The 17909-nt window shown below is 44.5% G+C and overlaps 2 protein-coding genes across 3 annotated transcripts in view; one reads left to right on the top strand and one right to left on the bottom strand.

Annotated features, from left to right (window-relative positions):
- LOC137658792 (pre-mRNA-splicing factor CWC25 homolog) overlaps positions 1–17909 on the bottom strand; it is a 585361-nt gene that overhangs the window by 213598 nt on the left and 353854 nt on the right. The window lies entirely within an intron of this gene.
- The window catches only part of LOC137658786 (apoptosis-inducing factor 3-like), a 92155-nt gene that overhangs the window by 15712 nt on the left and 58534 nt on the right, over positions 1–17909 (top strand). For both annotated transcript variants that reach the window (XM_068393816.1, XM_068393815.1), the window contains exons 2-4: positions 9241–9322; positions 16852–17024; positions 17641–17817. In XM_068393816.1, the coding sequence (XP_068249917.1) occupies positions 9249–9322; positions 16852–17024; positions 17641–17817 (424 nt within the window). In that variant the 5' untranslated portion in view covers positions 9241–9248. The remainder of the gene's footprint in view (positions 1–9240; positions 9323–16851; positions 17025–17640; positions 17818–17909) is intronic.

The raw sequence follows: 17909 nt of genomic DNA, 5'->3' as shown, positions 1-17909 counted from the left end.
TTTCGCATCCTACTTGATTTGGCGGGTGGTCAAAGTCATTTCTTGAGAAGCGCCTAGATTAGAGGTTTTGATGAGGTCCTTTAGTATGGGTTGCAACCCTTCATACTTCAGCTCCTAGGAGTCGCTCAGCATCCTATGAGGATCGCGAGGCTCAGTAAGGAAGACGTACTTAAAAAGGCAGAGTAATTGTTCAAGTCGACTTCCTTACCAGGTACTTATTTATTTTATGTTTGTTATTTTGAATAACTGCTAAAATGAAATACAAAATACTTAGCTCATAATAATGTCAACATGTAATGCTGGTCTCTACCCACCCCCCTGGGTGTGAATCAGCTATATGATCACCGGCTAAGTTTAATATTGAAAAATGTTATTTTCGTTAGTAAAATAAATTTTTGAATATACTTACCCGGTGATCATAGATTAAAGGACCCTCCCTTCCTCCCCAATAGAGACCCAGTGGGCCGAGGAGAAAATTGGTTCTGTGTTGACATGGAGTACTTGAGTACCTGCTCGACAGATGGCGCAGTTGATGTACACCCCCACCTGTATAGCGATCGCTGGCGTATTTTGTCCTTAGGTTTTTCTGTCGGGCAGCAGAGCTGACAGCTATATGATCACCGGGTAAGTATATTCAAAAATTTATTTTACTAATGAAAATAACATTTTATTCCCGTACCATCACTAACAAACAGATATCTTGATGTCCCCTGTAACCTAAAAAAGATCCCTTGTTTTTATGTTGAACAGGCTTACATAAGTCCTTTTATAGGTTATGTATCAAATATCTGTTTTAATGTTGTTAATGTTTGTAAAATATTTTATTTTAATTTTTCAGTACTTATATTGTTTATTTATTTCTTTATTTCCCTTCCTCACTGGGCTATTTTTCCCTGTTGGAGCCTTTGGGCCTATAGCATCTTGCTTTTCTAACTAGGATTGTAGCTTAGCTAATAATAATGATAATACTCTCTGGGATAGGCTTTGTCCCTCGTATGTCTTACTTATACAGACCTAGGATCCATTTCTGTATTCATAGAACATCTTGATAACTGAACGATGCACTGGTGAAGTTGTAACTTTTGTGTTGGGGAAGACCAAAAACAATATTTATATTTACAGGAATTCTCTGAAAATTATACCCTAAATCACATGATAAGCATTCTGAAAAAAATATTCATGGCTATAATCTACATTGGTCACTAAACTCAGAGTACAAGCATGGGATTATTATTATTATTATTACTTGAGATAAAGCCTGCCTGTTGTCTCCCCTGAAATCCCTACCTACCATTGTAATTTGGCATACAGTGCCACAAGTTAGAAATAACACCTCACTTTTCCCTACTGTAACCTTACTTAGGGCCCCGGGTTCCTCCAGGAGGAGTCAGTGTTATCCTTAACTTCACCATAAACTGACCTACAGACTCTTGAGATAGCACCAGTGAAATTTTACAAGAATGTATCCCAATGCAACTGTACACACCGAGTCTTGATCTGCAAGGAGTCACTAATATGATACACTTTGCCTTTCATCATCTTAAGATTGTAAATTAAAGTTTGAAGGCATACTCATTCCTCTTGTTCCAATCCTTGTAATTAACTTCAGATAGAAAAAAGAAGACCTACTTTTTGGATAGAGAATCATATTACCATTATATGTCTTCATTTTGCTTATGAAATCTTTTACAGTACTGTAGTACAATTTTCATTAACCTTTTGACACACGTGGTAATCATTGTTAAACTAAGTACTTAAATCATGTACATAAGTAAGAAGTCAATTCATGAAACATCAGGGAGCTATAGCAGGAAAAGTTCTCAAGTTTTCAATATTAAACTTACCCGATAATCATGTAGCTGTCAACTCCGTTGCCCGACAGAATTCTATGGAGGGATACGCCAGCTATCACAATACTAGAAGGGGGTGTATGTATTTACCAGCGCCACCTGTGGCCAGGTACTCAAGTACTTCTTGTTGACACCTCCTCAATTATTCCTCTGTCGTGCTTCCGGCAAGACGTTCTGGGATACGCTTATGTTCTTGGAGTATTTTCACGACTTTGGTGAAGTATTTCTCTTTGATTTCGGCTGTCGCTTTACTGGAAACTTCTATATTAGCTTAGTTAGCTTTTGGAATTAATTTGATTAATTATGGTGACGAGAGAGTATGAACTCTCGTTCACCTTTCATGGCCGACCCTTCCCTTAGACGGAAGTGTTGGTGTCTAAGAGAGTATAGACTCTCTTTCTTAATTTTGCTTAACAAAAGTTATAGATTTATTTTATATCTCTCCGCCTCTTATAGGCCTCTTCGATTAACTTCCTTTTATTATAAACTCATTAAAATTAATTTTTATATTTGTTTATATTCGACCTTCCTAATAGTAGGCGGTCTTTTACCGAAGTTAATAACTTTGAGCCCGTCATTTCGGTTTTACCTGTTAACATATTATGCTATTTCCGCCACAGAGTTTGAAAGATTTTCTTTGACAGTCTCGTACTGTTTTCAAAGTTGAACTAACGTTTTGTTTTGTCTCTGCAGTTGTTGACGTTCAGAACGTTCAACTTGCACTCTATCGTTACGATAGAGAAAGAATGTTCACGGTTTCACGTTGCAGTAAGAGTAACCGTGTCTAGCGTTTTGTTCATTCTTTCTTAACTTAATGGTTTTGATCCTAATAAAGGAACTTTTCAGTTTTTTTTCCTTTAACAATAATATGTTTTAACGATATATATGATTGGGCTCTTCTCTCAGGTTCTAAGTCAAGAGAGAGAGAGAGAGAGAGAGAGATAGAGACGGAGGGAGAGAGAGGTTAAACGTTTCATTCAAGCCTGCCAGGCGTACGAGTAACGTCGTTATCGTTTTTTGCTCTTCTCCCTAGTCTCTTTAGGGGAAGAAACTAAACGTTTCTAGAGTGATCTAGTGTTTAGTCTCTTTCCAACCACTGAATTATCTTTCATTAGATTTTTCTGTTACATTGTAATTCTGTTTTCGCAATTACTAACTTTGAGAAAGGATAGAATTGCGTATTTCAGGTACAAACCACTTAAAGTTTCGAGTTCAGTGAAATAAGTGCAAACAGAAATCAAAGTGATAAGTGATTAGTGTGTGAGGGTACTTTTGTGCGCGCCAGTCGTCCTCCCAGTCCGGGACCTCTTGCAAGCTCCCAAGCCCAGGGGAGAAGCAATGTCGAAGGGCATAAGGGTTCAGCAGGCCTTGATCGGCGCACAGAAGTATTCTCGGTGGTTGTGGGCGTGTCTTACCGAGACCGTCACTCCCACCCGCAGACGATTGAGCCCTTATTTTGCTCGTCTGGAGAAGAGATTAGGGGAGAAAATAAAGGCAGAGTAACGCTGGTCTCAGGTCTCAAGACCTCTTAAACGTTAAGTCCAGACCTATGCCAGACGTACGAAGTTAAAGTTCACAACCCGAATGCAGTCATTGGGTTAGCTCTGACTCTCCTCAGTCATCAGTTGATTACACTCCGCCTAAGAGGAGTAAGGTTCTGCCACAACAGATCTCTGCTGTTAAGGCTTTACCTCAGCAGAACTTAGTGTCTGCCGACCCCAAGTTAACTCTACTGCAGTCCATACAGTCACAACTTTCGGTCTTGATGCGTGAGTGTCGGGCTGAGAGTGTTGCGCCTCCTCCTCCGCCTACACTCCCCCCCCCCCCCGCCTATGATCGCTCCGCCTGATCACAGTACCACCTGCCAGGCGTACGATGTTGTGAACTCTACTACAGTCCATGCAAGCACAGCTTTCGGACTTGATGCGTGAGTGTCGGGCTGAGAGTGTTGCTCCTCCGCCTCCGCCTACACTCCCTCCACCTACACTCGCTCCGCCTGATCACAGTACCATCTGCCAGGCGTACGATGTTGTGGACTCTACTACAGTCCATGCAAGCACAGCTTTCGGACTTGATGCGTGAGTGTCGGGCTGAGAGTGTTGCTCCTCCACCTCCGCCTACACTCCCTCCACCTACACTCGCTCCGCCTGATCGCAGTACCACCTGCCAGCAGTTCCACCTGCCAGGCGTACGATGTTGAACCACGTGCTGAGTTTGCTGTTCCCTGTGGTGTTCAGCCTCCGCCTTCCTTAAGGCAACCTTTACTTTGGGATCAGGAGGATTATACCTCTCTTCCTCCGCCTCCACTTGCTGCTCCACCAGTGATGCAACACTCGGTTGAGGTACAACAACCTCTCCCGTCCATGAGTCAGTCTCCTCAGCTCTCGCTGCAGCGAGCTCAACCCTCCACAAGGCAAGCACCACAACACCTTAGCCTTGCGCCTCAGGAGCCTCAGCTTGCGAGACATTTACCTTGTTCTGCGCAGCCTCTTCCTCATCGCGCTCCGCTCACACCACAGGAACTGGAACTTGCTACTCCGCTTCCACCAACCGCTCAGCAAGCGCAACCCTTGGGTTCAACCACTCATGCTAGGAGTCAGCCTCCTCCACCCATGCGCCTTCCTTCTGCTTGTCTTTTATTCAGCCTTTGCAGACTGAGCCTCAGGTGTTCCCTCATCGGAGTCTTGAAGAGGAAACCACAACTATTGTTGTTCCAGCTCGTTCTGACTCTGCTGTTCAGCATACCTTACCTTTTTCATACCATGGTTTAAACCCCATGCAAGCATGCATAAAGCACTCTAGCACTGGTCATGGAATTTCTGAGAAATGTTAAACGCCATGCACACGCTCTGCTTTCCTTACAGCAGGCTCTGCTTACAGCAGGCTCTGCTTACTACATGCTCAGCATACAGCATGCTCTGCATTCAGCATGCTCTGCATACAACATGCTCTGCATACAGCATGCTCTGCATTCAGCATGCTCTGCATACAACATGCTCTACATACAGCATGCTCTGCATACAGCATACTCTGCATACATCATGCTCTGCATACCTTACCGCATGCTTCTCAACACATCTTGGGTTGTTGCCAACTCACTAGACTGTCAAGCAGTTTCATAACGTTGCCTTCTAGTCTGCTGCTTTTGCACCAGTGAACCCTCACTCAGAGAACTTAGCTTTTCTAGGATAAGGTCCCTGTAGATGAGAAAGTTCTTTTCTCCCTCCTTCTGATATTCCCTTGAGGACTCTGTCATTTGGAGGGAGCCTTTAGCTGCATAACCTCTTATGGACTTTTATTTAAGCATAACATGCTTACAGGGAAGGTAATGGTTCCACTTCAGCCGCTAATCCCGTCTGTTACCACACCTGCTCCCATAGACCTTGAGCTGTGTTGCATGACATGCAGTCCAAGCTTAGTCCTTGTTAGAGAATTTTTTGTTTACGGAGTCAATGTGTCACGGGGAAGACGTTCAACAACCAACAGAAGGGACTTGTTGTGACGCAGTGCGGCAACCTCAGCAACCCGTTAAGGAGTTGTCTGTACGACCCAGACAGTCTAGACAGATTCGGGTTGTCACTGTACTTCCTCGCTTGCCCATGATTGACAGTTTACAGACTGTGCAGCAGTATCATGATCTTGTGTCCGGCTCCGTCAGACGACTGGCTTTTAAGAGCTCCCACAAGTCGTCGCTGTCTGGAGATTTTCAAATGGACTATGGATCTGACCAAGGAACTGGGCCTCCTGGTCAATTTTGAGGAGTCTCAGCTCGTTCCATCCCAGACCATTGTCTCCTTGGGTATGGATCTTCAGAGTCGAGCTTTTCGGACTTGTCCGTCGGCCCCAAGGATCTTCCAAGCCCTAGAATGCATCCAGAGCATGCTGAGAAGGAACCGATGCTTAGTCAGGCAGTGGATGAGTCTAACAGGGACACTTTCATCGCTGGCCCTGTTCATCGAGTTAGGGAGACTCCACCTCCGCCCCCTTCAGTATCATCTAGCTGCTCACTGGATAAAGGACATGACGCTAGAGACGGGTTCAGTTCCTGTTTCCGAAGAGATGAGGTCTACTCTAACGTGGTGGAAGAACAGCATTCTTCTCAAGGAAGGTCTACCATTGGCTGTTCAGACCCCCGACCACCGTCTCTTCTCGGACGCATCGGACACGGGCTGGGGTGCGACACTGGACGGACAGGAATGCTCGGGAACATGGAATCAGGAGCAAAGGACACTTCACATCTATTGCAAGGAGTTGTTGGCAGTTCTTCTGGCCTTGATAAACTTCAAGTCCCTCCAGCTTAACAAGGTGGTGGAGGTGAACTCCGACTACACCACAGCCTTGGCTTACATCTCCAAGCAGGGAGGGACTCATTCGAGGAAGTTGTTCGAGATCGCAAGGGACCTCCTCATTTGGTCAAAAGATCGAAAGCTCACGCTGGTAACGAGGCTCATTCAGGGCGATATGAATGTCATGGCAGATCGCCTCAGCCGGAAGGGTCAGGTCTTCCCCACAGAGTGGACCCTTCACAAGAATGTTTGCAGCAGACTTTGGGCCCTGTGGGGTCAGCCAACCATAGATCTTTTCGCTACCTCAATGACCAAGAGGCTCCTCTTGTTTTGTTCTCCGATTCCAGAACCAGCAGCAGTTCGCGTGGATGCCTTTCTGCTGGATTGGTCCCATCTCGACCTGTATGCATTCCCGCCGTTCAAGATTGTCAACAGGGTACTTCAGAAGTTCGCCTCTCACAAAGGGACACGGCTGACGTTGGTTGCTCCCCTCTGGCCCGCGAGAGAATGGTTCACCGAGGTACTGCAATGGCTGGTCAACGTTCCCAGGACTCTTCCTCCTAGAGTGGACCTTCTGCGTCAACCTCACGTAAAGAAGGTACACCCAAACCTCCACGCTCTTCGTCTGACTGCCTTCAGACTATCGAAAGACTCTCAAGAGCTAGAGGCTTTTCGAAGGAGGCAGCCAGAGCGATTGCCAGAGCAAGGACGACATCCACTCTCAGAGTCTATCAGTCTTAATGGGAAGTCTTCCGAAGCTGGTGCAAGGCCAATGCAGTTTCCTCAACCAGTACCACTGTAACCCAGATTGCTGACTTCCTGTTACATCTAAGGAACGTAAGATTCCTATCAGCTCCTACGATCAAGGGTTACAGAAGTATGTTGGCAGCGGTTTTCCGCCACAGAGGCTTGGATCTTTCCTCCAACAAAGATCTACAGGACCTCCTTAGGTCTTTTGAGACCTCAAAGGAACGTCGGTTGTCCACTCCAGGCTGGAATCTAGACGTGGTCCTAAGGTTCCTAATGTCATCAGGATTTGAACCGCTCCAATCAGCCTCTTTTAAGGACCTCACATTCAAAACTCTTTTCCTCGTGTGCTTAGCAACAGGTAAAAGAGTAAGTGAGATCCACGCCTTCAGCAGGAACATAGGTTTCACATCTGAAACGGCTACATGTTCCTTGCAGCTCGGTTTTTTGGCTAAAAACGAGCTTCCTTCCCGTCCTTGGCCTAAGTCGTTCGAGATCCCAAGCCTGTCCAACATGGTGGGGAACGAACTGGAGAGAGTACTTTGCCCAGTTAGAGCTCTTAAGTACTATCTAAGAAGGTCAAAACCATTACGAGGACAATCAGGAGCCTTATGGTGTGCTATCAAGAAGCCTTCTCTACCAATGTCTAAGAACTCAGTTTCTTACTACATCAGGCTTCTGATTAGAGAAGCAAATTCTCATCTGAAGGAAGAAGACCTTGCTTTGCTGAAGGTAAGGACACATGAAGTGAGAGCTGTGGCTACTTCAGTGGCCTTCAAACAGAACCGTTCTCTGCAGAGTGTTATGGATGCAACCTATTGGAGAAGCAAGTCAGTGTTCGCATCATGCTATCTCAAAGATGTCCAGTCTCTTTACGAGTACTGCTACACCCTGGGTCCATTCGTAGCAACGAATGCAGTAGTAGGCGAGGGCTCAGCCACTACATTCCCATAATCCCATAACTTTTTAACCTTTCTCTTGAATACTTTTTATGGGTTGTACGGTCGGCTAAGAAGCCTTCCACATCCTTGTTGATTTGGCGGGTGGTCAATTCTTTCTTGAGAAGCGCCAAGGTTAAAGGTTGTGATGAGGTCCTTTAGTATGGGTTGCAGCCCTGTATACTTTAGCACCTTTGAGTTGATTCAGCCTCCCAAGAGGAACGCTGCGCTCAGTAAGGAAGACGATCTTATTAAAGGCAGAGTAACGGTTCAAGTCGACTTCCTTACCAGGTACTTATTATTTCATTGTTATTGTGGATAACTGATTATATGAAATACGGGATACTTAGCTATCCTTTAGTCTTGTACACTGGTTTTTCACCCACCCCCCTGGGTGTGAATCAGCTACATGATTATCGGGTAAGTTTAATATTGAAAAATGTTATTTTTATTAATAAAATAAATTTTTGAATATACTTACCCGATAATCATGATTTAATTGACCCTCCCTTCCTCCCCATAGAGAACCAGTGGACAGAGGAATAATTGAGGAGGTGTCAACAAGAAGTACTTGAGTACCTGGCCACAGGTGGCGCTGGTAAATACACCCCCTTCTAGTATTGTGATAGCTGGCGTATCCCTCCATAGAATTCTGTCGGGCAACGGAGTTGACAGCTACATGATTATCGGGTAAGTATATTCAAAAATTTATTTTATTAATAAAAATAACATTTTTCATTGGCTAAAGAGTTTTAGATTATTAAGTCCTTCACTCAAACTTTCCTGCCATCACCAGCCCCTGAGAAAGTCCCAGGCTTCCACCCAAGTGAGTTGTCGGTGAGCCGGTGTGGGCACCAATTCCTGCTATCGACAGATAACTAACTGCCTGCCAATCATTACACCTCGTTATACTCTAATTTTAATTGTAGTGTTCCAGCTTTGCTGTTATATGTTTTACTAGGTAAAGGCCTCAGGTTTTTATAATTAGGGAAATAGAAATTACTTTAAAAATTTGTGACTTTATCAACCTGATGCGTACATTCTTGTTTACTCTAATTATGATTGCCTCTACGTTTAATGGTGTTTGAAAATGGAGGTCACATATGTAATAAGCAGTAGGCCTAACACACTGGTAACTCTTCAGACTGAGCAACAAATGTATGGTATTTGTTTAGCCTTCAATAGACAAGTAAAAGATTCAGAATTTATTCTTCATAATTCTTACTTGTGATGTTTTTGTTTCTCATTTTGTTTCCTGACCATTTTACACAGTGCAGATGTTCAACTTTCCAAAGTAACGACATATGATATGACAGTGAGTCAGTCATTCAATATTATTGAGATTATTTAACATGAAATGTTGACACTCCCAAAAGACTTTGGTCCTTAGTATACTGTAGTTTATCTTTCTTTTGACAGACAGAAGAATGAGTTCTGCAAGTAATGCGAATGATATGGTGGAGGCAGTAGTCTGTCACCAAAATGATTTACCAGAAGAAGGGTGAGTACAGCATATCCAGAACACCTGAAGGCTTTGGCTATTTGTAGGTTTATACTATTTTAGAATTATGAATTATGAGAGATTGACTACTTAATTACTTTTTGTTCCTGCACTAACAAACCTTATGTTATTTACAGTACTGTATATGCATATTCTTTAGGCGAAGCTGGAAGGTAGTCGTTAGACTTCTAATGCGAGGTGGAAACCCTACTTAACCCCTGTAGTGGGTAGGTAGGTACCCCCCCAGCCACCCCCTACCTGCTCATTACAGTGGTTAGGTAGGGTTGCCACTTCACATTAAAAGTGTAATGGTTACCTTCCAGCTTCGCCAAAAGAACATCCATATAAATAACTACAGGTTTGTACTGTATTAGTTAGGGGAAAATACAAATTATTTCCAAATTTGTCGTATTTGATTGTTTTGAGTTAATAGATGCAATACTGTTTTTTTCAATATTAATCTTACCCGATAATCATGTAGCTGTCAACTCCGTTGCCCGACAGAATTCTACGGAAGGGATACGCCAGCGATCGCTATACAAGAGGGGGGTGTACTCACCAGCGCCACCTGTGGCCAGGTACTGCAGTACTTCTTGTTGACACCACCTCAATTTTTCCTCTGTCGTGCCTCCGGCTAGACCTACATGGATACGCTGTTGATTCTGGAGTTTTTGCTCACGATTTGGTGATGTATTTGCTCTAGAGTTTAGCTTTCGCTATTCAGGAAGTTTTATCATTAGCTTAGCTAGCTTTTGGAATTAATTTGATTAATTATGGTGACGAAGAGAGTATGAACTCTCTTTCACTTTTAAATGGCCGACCCTTCCCTTAGACGGAAGTGTTGGTGTCTAAGAGAGTATAGACTCTCTTTCTTAATTTTGCTTAACAAAAGTTATAGATTATTTTATATCTCTCCGCCTTTTATAGGCCTCTTCGATTAACTTCCTTTTTTTATAAACTTATTAAAATTAATTTTTATATTTGTTTATATTCGACCTTTCCTAATAGTAGGCGGTCTTTTCTTGGTACCGAAGTTAATTAACATTGAGCCCGTCATTTCGGTTTTACCTGTTAACATATTATGCTATTTTAATGTTTTTGAAAGAATTTCTTTGATAGTCTCGTACTGTTTTCAAAGTTGAACTAACGTTTTGTTTTGTCTCTGCAGTTGTTGACGTTCAGAACGTTCAACTTGCGCTCTATCGTTACGATAGAGAGAGAATTTTCACGGTGTCACGTTGCAGTAAGAGTAAACCGTTTCTAGCGTTTTGTTCATTCTTTCTTAGCTTAATGGTTTTAATTCTAATAAAGGAACTTTTTATTTGGGAAATCTTTCAGTTTTTTTCCTTTAACAATAATATGTTTTAACGATATATATGATTGGGCTCTTCTCTCAGGTTCTAAGTCAAGAGAGAGAGAGAGAGAGAGAGAGATAGAGACGGAGGGAGAGAGAGGAGGATAAACGTTTCGTTCAAGCGAGTAACGTTGTTATCGTTTTTGCTCTTCTCCCTAGTCTCTTTAGGGGAAGAAGGTAAACGTTTCTAGAGTTTTATTCTTGTTCTCAAGCTTTATGCGGTGAGAGATTTTAAACGTAGTTTATTTGATCTAGTGTTTAGTCTCTTTCCAGCCACTGAATTATTTATCTTTCATTAGATTTTTCTGTTACATTGTAATTCTGTTTTCGCAATTACTAACTTTTAAGGAAGGATAGAATTGCGTGTTTCAGGTACAAACCACTTAAAGTTTCGAGTTCAGTGAAATAAGTGCAAACAGAAAATCAAAAGTGATAAGTGATAAGCGCTAAGTGTTACAGTGTTGCGTTCGAGGGTTCGTCTGTTCGTGCCAGTTGTTCGCCTAGTCTGGGACCTCTTACAAGCTCCCAAGCCCAGGGGAGAAGTAATGTCGAAGGACTTATGGGTTCAGCAGGCCTTGATCGACGAACAGACGTTTTTCCCTCCGTGGTTTCGGGTGTATCTACACACGTTGCCGACGTGATCACCCCACCCACACAAAGACGAGAGAGCCCTCGTCTTTGTCTGCGGAAGAGGTTTCTCGCAGAAACCATGGACCAAATCTTGCAGTTTTTAAGTGCAAGTCGGTCCCTTCCGCACAAGTCCAACTCCTAGGTGTAGCCATTAGCCTGGGTCAGTTCGGACTTGCTGCAGTACGACAACTGCACACCTCCCAGAGAGGCAAGGTGGTATCGCAACAGGCAGTAGCTCCGTCTGTTGCCGCACCAGCTGTTTTAGACCCTCAGTCTCAACGGACAGTAGCTCCGTTTGTTGTTGTCTTTCTTAAACTCTAGTGGTCTATACTGCAGACAATGCAGTCTCAGCTTGCGGTGTTGATGCAGGAGTTTCAGGCAGAGAAGGTTAATACACCTCCTCCTGCGAACGCTCCTCCTCCTCTGCGCAGTACAATCTGCCAGACGTATGAGGTTGAGGTTCCTCTAGCTACCTCCATGCGTGAGCTGCCGCGTTGGGAGTTGCCAGATACCAGCGCTGTGCAGCAACCTCCACTTTCCTTGAGGCTGGAGCCTCTTACCACGCAGCAACCTCCTCAACAATGGGGGTAGGAGCCTTATGCCTTACAACCTCCTCTACCCTTGAGGCAGGAGTATCTTGCATTACAACTACCCTCGAGGCAGCAACCTCTTGAGGTACGACAACCTCTACCATCCTTGAGGCAGCCACCTCAACTCTCGCAACAACCACCTCCACTTTCCTCGAGGCGAGAACCTCAACTCTCGAGGCAAGCACCTCAAGAACCTCAACTCGTGAGTCAAGAGCCTCTCTCTGCGCAGCCACCTCAACCCTTGAGGCAAGCGCAACTCTTGAGGCAGGAACCTCATGCTATGAGTTAGCCACCTCAACGCATGCATCTGCCACTTTCTCCTCAGCTTGAGCCTCTTCCCATTCAACTTGAACCGCAGTCTATGCATGAGCCTCTCTCTGCGCAGCTACCCCCTCAACCCTTGAGGCAGACGCAACTCTTGAGGCAGGAACCTCACAGGATCAAACCATGAATCCTCCTCAACCTATGAGGCAGGAGCCTTCTGCTATGCGACATCCTATGGGCTCTCGTGGCATGGTTGGTTTCGACCTGGCCTTTCATTAGAAGGGGCTAGTGTTCGATCCCAAGTATGAGGTAGAAATTTATTTCTATTTGAACACGATGTTGTGTTGATATTTATCCATATTGACTCATTAGAGGTAATTTGAATGAATTACTACCAATTGTGTCACGTGGTGGCCCGGGGAAATCTGGTAAAACTCTCTGGTTAAGAGACTGATGTCTCACCAGGTAATCCTCGGACAGCTAGATTACTGTCAGGTTCAGATTTCTTTTAAGCAGCATGAGCCTCATCCCATGCAGCACGAGCCTCATCCCAGGCAGCATAAGCCACACGCCATGCAACATGCTCTGCTTACCTTACAGCATGCTCTACATACAGCATGCTCTGCATGCCTTGCCGCATGCTTCTCAGTCACACATCTTTGGTTGTTGCCAACTCACTAGACTGTCAAACAGTTTCATAACGTTGCCTTCTGGTCTGCTGCTTTTGCACCAGTGAAACCCTCACTGAGAGAACTTGGCTTTTCTCGGATATGGTCCCTGTAGATTAGAAAGTGCTATTCTCCCTCCTTCTGATATTCCCTTGAGGACTCTGTCATTTGGAGAGGAGCCTTTAGCTGCGTAGCCTCCTATGGACTTTTATTTTAGCATAATATGCTTCCAGGGAAGGTAATGGTTCCACTTCAGTCGCTAACCCCGTCTGTTACCACACCTGCTCCCTTAGACCTTGAGCTGTGTTGCAAGACATGCAGTCCAAGCTTAGTCCTTGTTAGAGGATTTTTTGTTTACGGAGTCAGTGTGTCACTGGGAAGACGTTCAACAACCAGCAGAAGTGACTTGTTGTGACGCAGTGCGGCAACCTCAGCAACCCGATAAGGAGTTGTCTGTACGACCCAGACAGTCTAGACAGCTTCGGGTTGTCACTGTACTTCCTCGCTTCCCCATGGTTGACAGTTCACAGACTGTGCAGCAGTACCATGATCTTGTGTCCGGCTCCGTCAGACGACTGGCTTTTAAGAGCTCCCACAAGTCGTCGCTGTCTGGAGATTCTCAGATGGACTATGGATCTGACCAAGGAACTGGGCCTCCTGGTCAATTTTGAGGAGTCCCAGCTCGTCCCATCCCAGACCATTGTCTACCTGGGTATGGATCTTCAGAGTCGAGCTTTTCGGGCTTTTCCGTCGGCCCCAAGGATCTTCCAAGCCCTAGAATGCATCCAGAGCATGCTGAGAAGGAACCGATGCTCAGTCAGGTAGTGGATGAATCTAACAGGGACACTTTCATCGCTGGCCCTGTTCATCGTGTTAGGGAGACTCCACCTCCGCCCCCTTCAGTATCATCTAGCTGCTCACTGGATAAAGGACATGACGCTAGAGACAGTCTCAGTTCCTGTTTCCGAAGAGAGGAGGTCTACTCTCGCGTGGTGTAAGAACAGCTTTCTTCTCAAGGAAGTCTACCTTTGGCTGTTCAGAAACCCGACCGCCGTCTCCTCTCGGACGCATCAGACACGGGCTGGGGTGCGACTTTGGACGGACAGGAATGCTCGGGAACATGGAATCAGGAGCAAAGGACACTTCACATCAATTGCAAGGAGTTGTTGGCGGTTCATCTGGCCTTGATAAACTTCAAGTCCCTCCAGCTTAACAAGGTGGTGGAGGTGGACTCTGACAACACCACAGCCTTGGCTTACATCTCCAAGCAGGGAGGGACTCATTCGTGGAAGTTGTTCTAGATCGCAAGGGACCTCCTCATCTGGTCAAAAGATCGAAAGCTCATGCTGGTAACGAGGTTCATTCAGGGCGATATGAATGTCATGGCAGATCGCCTCAGCCGGAAGGGTCGGGTCATCCCCACAGAGTGGACCCTTCACAAGAATGTTTGCAGCAGACTTTGGGCCCTGTGGGGTCAGCCAACCATAGATCTGTTCGCTACCTCGATAACCTAGAGGCTCCCGTTGTATTGTTCTCCGATTCCAGACCCAGCAGCAGTTCACGTGGATGCTTTTCTGCTGGATTGGTCCCATCTCGACCTGTATGCATTCCCGCCGTTCAAGATTGTCAACAGGGTACTTCAGAAGTTCTCCTCTCGCAAAGGGACACGGCTGACGTTGGTTGGCTCCGCTCTGGCCCGCGAGAGAATGGTTCATAGAGGTACTGCAATGGCTGGTCGATATTCCCAGGACTCTTCCTCTAGGAGTGAACCTTCTACGTCAACCTCACGTAAAGAAGGTACATCCAAACCTCCACGCTCTTCGTCTGACTGCCTTCAGACTTTCGAAAGACTCTCAAGAGCTAGGGGCTTTTCGAAGGAGGCAGCCAGAGCGATTGCCAGAGCAAGGAGAACATCCACTCTCAGAGTCTATCAGTCTCAAGGGGAAGTCTTCCGAAGCTGGTACAAGGCCAATGCAGTTTCCTCAACCAGTACCACTGTAACCCAGATTGCTGACTTCCTGTTACATCTAAGGAACGTAAGATCCCTTTCAGCTCCTACGATCAAGGGTTACAGAAGTATGTTGGCAGCGGTTTTCCGCCACAGAGGCTTGGATCTTTTCACCAACAAAGATCTACAGGACCTCCTTAGGTCTTTTGAGACCTCAAAGGAACGTCAGTTGTCCACTCTAGGCTGGAATCTAGACGTGGTCCTAAGGTTCCTTATGTCATCAAGATTTGAACCTCTCCAATCAGCCTCTTTTTAGGACCTCACATTAAAAACTCTTTTCCTCGTGTGCTTGACAACAGCTAAAAGAGTAAGTGAGATCCACGCCTTCAGCAGGATCATAGTTTTCACATCTGAAACGGCTACATGTTCCTTGCAGCTCGGTTTTTGCTAAACGAGCTTCCTTCACGTCCTTGGCCTAAGTCGTTCGAGATCCCAAGCCTGTCCAACTTGGTGGGGAATGAACTGGAGAGAGTACTTTGCCCAGTTAGAGCTCTTAGGTACTATCTAAAAAGGTCTTAACCTTTACGAGGACAATCAGAAGCCTTATGGTGTGCTATCAAGAAGCCTTCTTTTCCAAGGTCTAAGAACTCAGTTTCTTACTATTCAGGCTTCTGATTAGGGAAGCACATTCTCATCTGAAGGAAGAAGACCTTGCTTTGCTGAAGGTAAGGACACATGAAGTGAGAGCTGTGGCTACTTCAGTGGCCTTCAAACAGAACCGTTCTCTGCAGAGTGTTATGGATGCAACCTATTGGAGAAGCAAGTCAGTGTTCGCATCATTCTATCTCAAAGATGTCCAGTCTCTTTACGAGTACTGCTACACCCTGGGACCATTCGTAGCAACGAATGCAGTAGTAGGCGGGGGCTCAGCCACTACATTCCCATAATCCCATAACCTTTTAACCTTTCTCTTGAATACTTTTTATGGGTTGTACGGTCGGCTAAGAAGCCTTCCACATCCTTGTTGATTTGGCGGGTGGTCAATTCTTTCTTGAGAAGCGCCGAGGTTAAAGGTTGTGATGAGGTCCTTTAGTATGGGTTGCAGCCCTTGATACTTCAGCACCTTAGAGTTGTTCAGCCTCCTAAGAGGAACGCTGCGCTCAGTAAGGAAGACGAACTTATTAAAGGCAGAGTAATGGTTCAAGTCGACTTCCTTACCAGGTACTTATAATTTCATTGTTATTTTGAATAACTGATAATATGAAATACGGGATACTTAGCTTCTTGATATACATGTACACTGGTTTTCACCCACCTCCCTGGGTGTGAATCAGCTACATGATTATCGGGTAAGATTAATATTGAAAAATGTTATTTTCATTAGTAAAATAAATTTTTGAATATACTTACCCGATAATCATGATTTAATTGACCCACCCCTCCTCCCCATAGAGAACCAGTGGACCGAGGAAAAATTGAGGTGGTGTCAACAAGAAGTACTGCAGTACCTGGCCACAGGTGGCGCTGGTGAGTACACCCCCCTCTTGTATAGCGATCGCTGGCGTATCCCTTCCGTAGAATTCTGTCGGGCAACGGAGTTGACAGCTACATGATTATCGGGTAAGTATATTCAAAAATTTATTTTACTAATGAAAATAACATTTTTCTACACAAATCCAAACTATTTGCTCTTCACTATGAATATATTGTTCTGGCGCAGATAACTAGGGGCTGGTTGTTTACCGTACGTAAAAAGTTTATTACTATAGTCAATTTTTTTTAGTGAGGCAGATTTGCACCTACTCGCAGCGGTTCCCTTTTAGCTCGGAAAAGTTTCCTGATCGCTGATTGGTTGGACAAGATCATTCTAACCAATCAGCGCGATCAGGAAAATTTTCCGAACTAAAAGGGCACCGCTGCGAGTCGGTGCAAATCTGCCTCGCTAAAAGAAATGGACTATAGTTTCCAGCTACACTGGAACAAACTGTATGTTCATAGTAAAGAGCTCTGGTTTGTTTGGGTATGGAAAATACAACTTACTTCAAAATTTGTCATACAGTATTTCTATTTTTCAGAATGAAGTCGTTTGACATTGAAGGGGGTAAAGTCCTGTTGGTTAATCAAAAAGGATTTTTATCCGCTGTTGGCTCCAAGTGTTCCCATTACGGCGCCCCTTTAGAAAAAGGAGTCCTGTGCGAGGGGCGTATTCGTTGTCCATGGCATGGAGCTTGCTTTGATGCTGTGACAGGTGAATAGAAGTTAATTTTTTACTACTACATCATATAAGAATAATAAAATAAACTAGGTTACACAAAGGAAGTGGTTATTACCTGCAGAGGTTGAAGCCAGCTTGCAGAAGGACCCATGAGGCTGTTCCACAAGAGAGAGGAAGATGAAGGAAAGAAAAGAGCCAGTCATACTATTTATTCATCCCAGACTTAACCCGGGTAACCAATGCCCTCAACCATCTGCAACTTGTCCAACAAGGTCTTTGAGCTGGAGGAGGATCAGGATCCATGAAGAAATGGTGTTCTTGGTGAACCTCTTAATTCTAACCTTGCTAACAATTACAGTACCAGCTGAACTCGGTTGAGTCCCTTGTTAGGCTGGGAGGAATGTAGAGAGTAGAGGTCCCCTTTTTTGTTTTTGTTTCATTTGTTGATGTCGGCTACCCCCCAAAATTGGGGGAAGTGCCTTGGTATATGTATGTATGTATGTACATTATTTTAGAATTTTATTGTCAATTATAAAATTATTCTCATTTAGAACCTCCAGCACTGATTTTCTTACATTAACTAGCATTAATCTCTATGCATTGATGCGAGTAATCTTTTTTATTAATGTATGATGGATTTAATTTCAAGGTGACATTGAGGACTACCCTGGCTTAGATAGCCTACCAAAGTATGAGGTCAGCATAGAAGAAGATGGTAATGTCAAGGTACGAGCCAGTAAGGCCCTTCTCACTGCTGACAAACGCATTAAGACGATGGCCAAAAGGGATCCTGAAAATGAAAGTGTTTTCTTAATCATAGGTGGAGGTGAGTGGGGCCACTTTATTACAGAACTTTTTGTTTTCCTTTTTTAAGATTTTTTTATGTAAGATTGAGACATGATAACAGCAGTTAATTCT

This window comes from Palaemon carinicauda, chromosome 19 (assembly GCF_036898095.1).
Source record: "Palaemon carinicauda isolate YSFRI2023 chromosome 19, ASM3689809v2, whole genome shotgun sequence".
Taxonomy (NCBI): Eukaryota; Metazoa; Arthropoda; class Malacostraca; order Decapoda; family Palaemonidae; genus Palaemon; species Palaemon carinicauda.
This window is presented reverse-complemented; position numbering and strand designations above follow the sequence as displayed.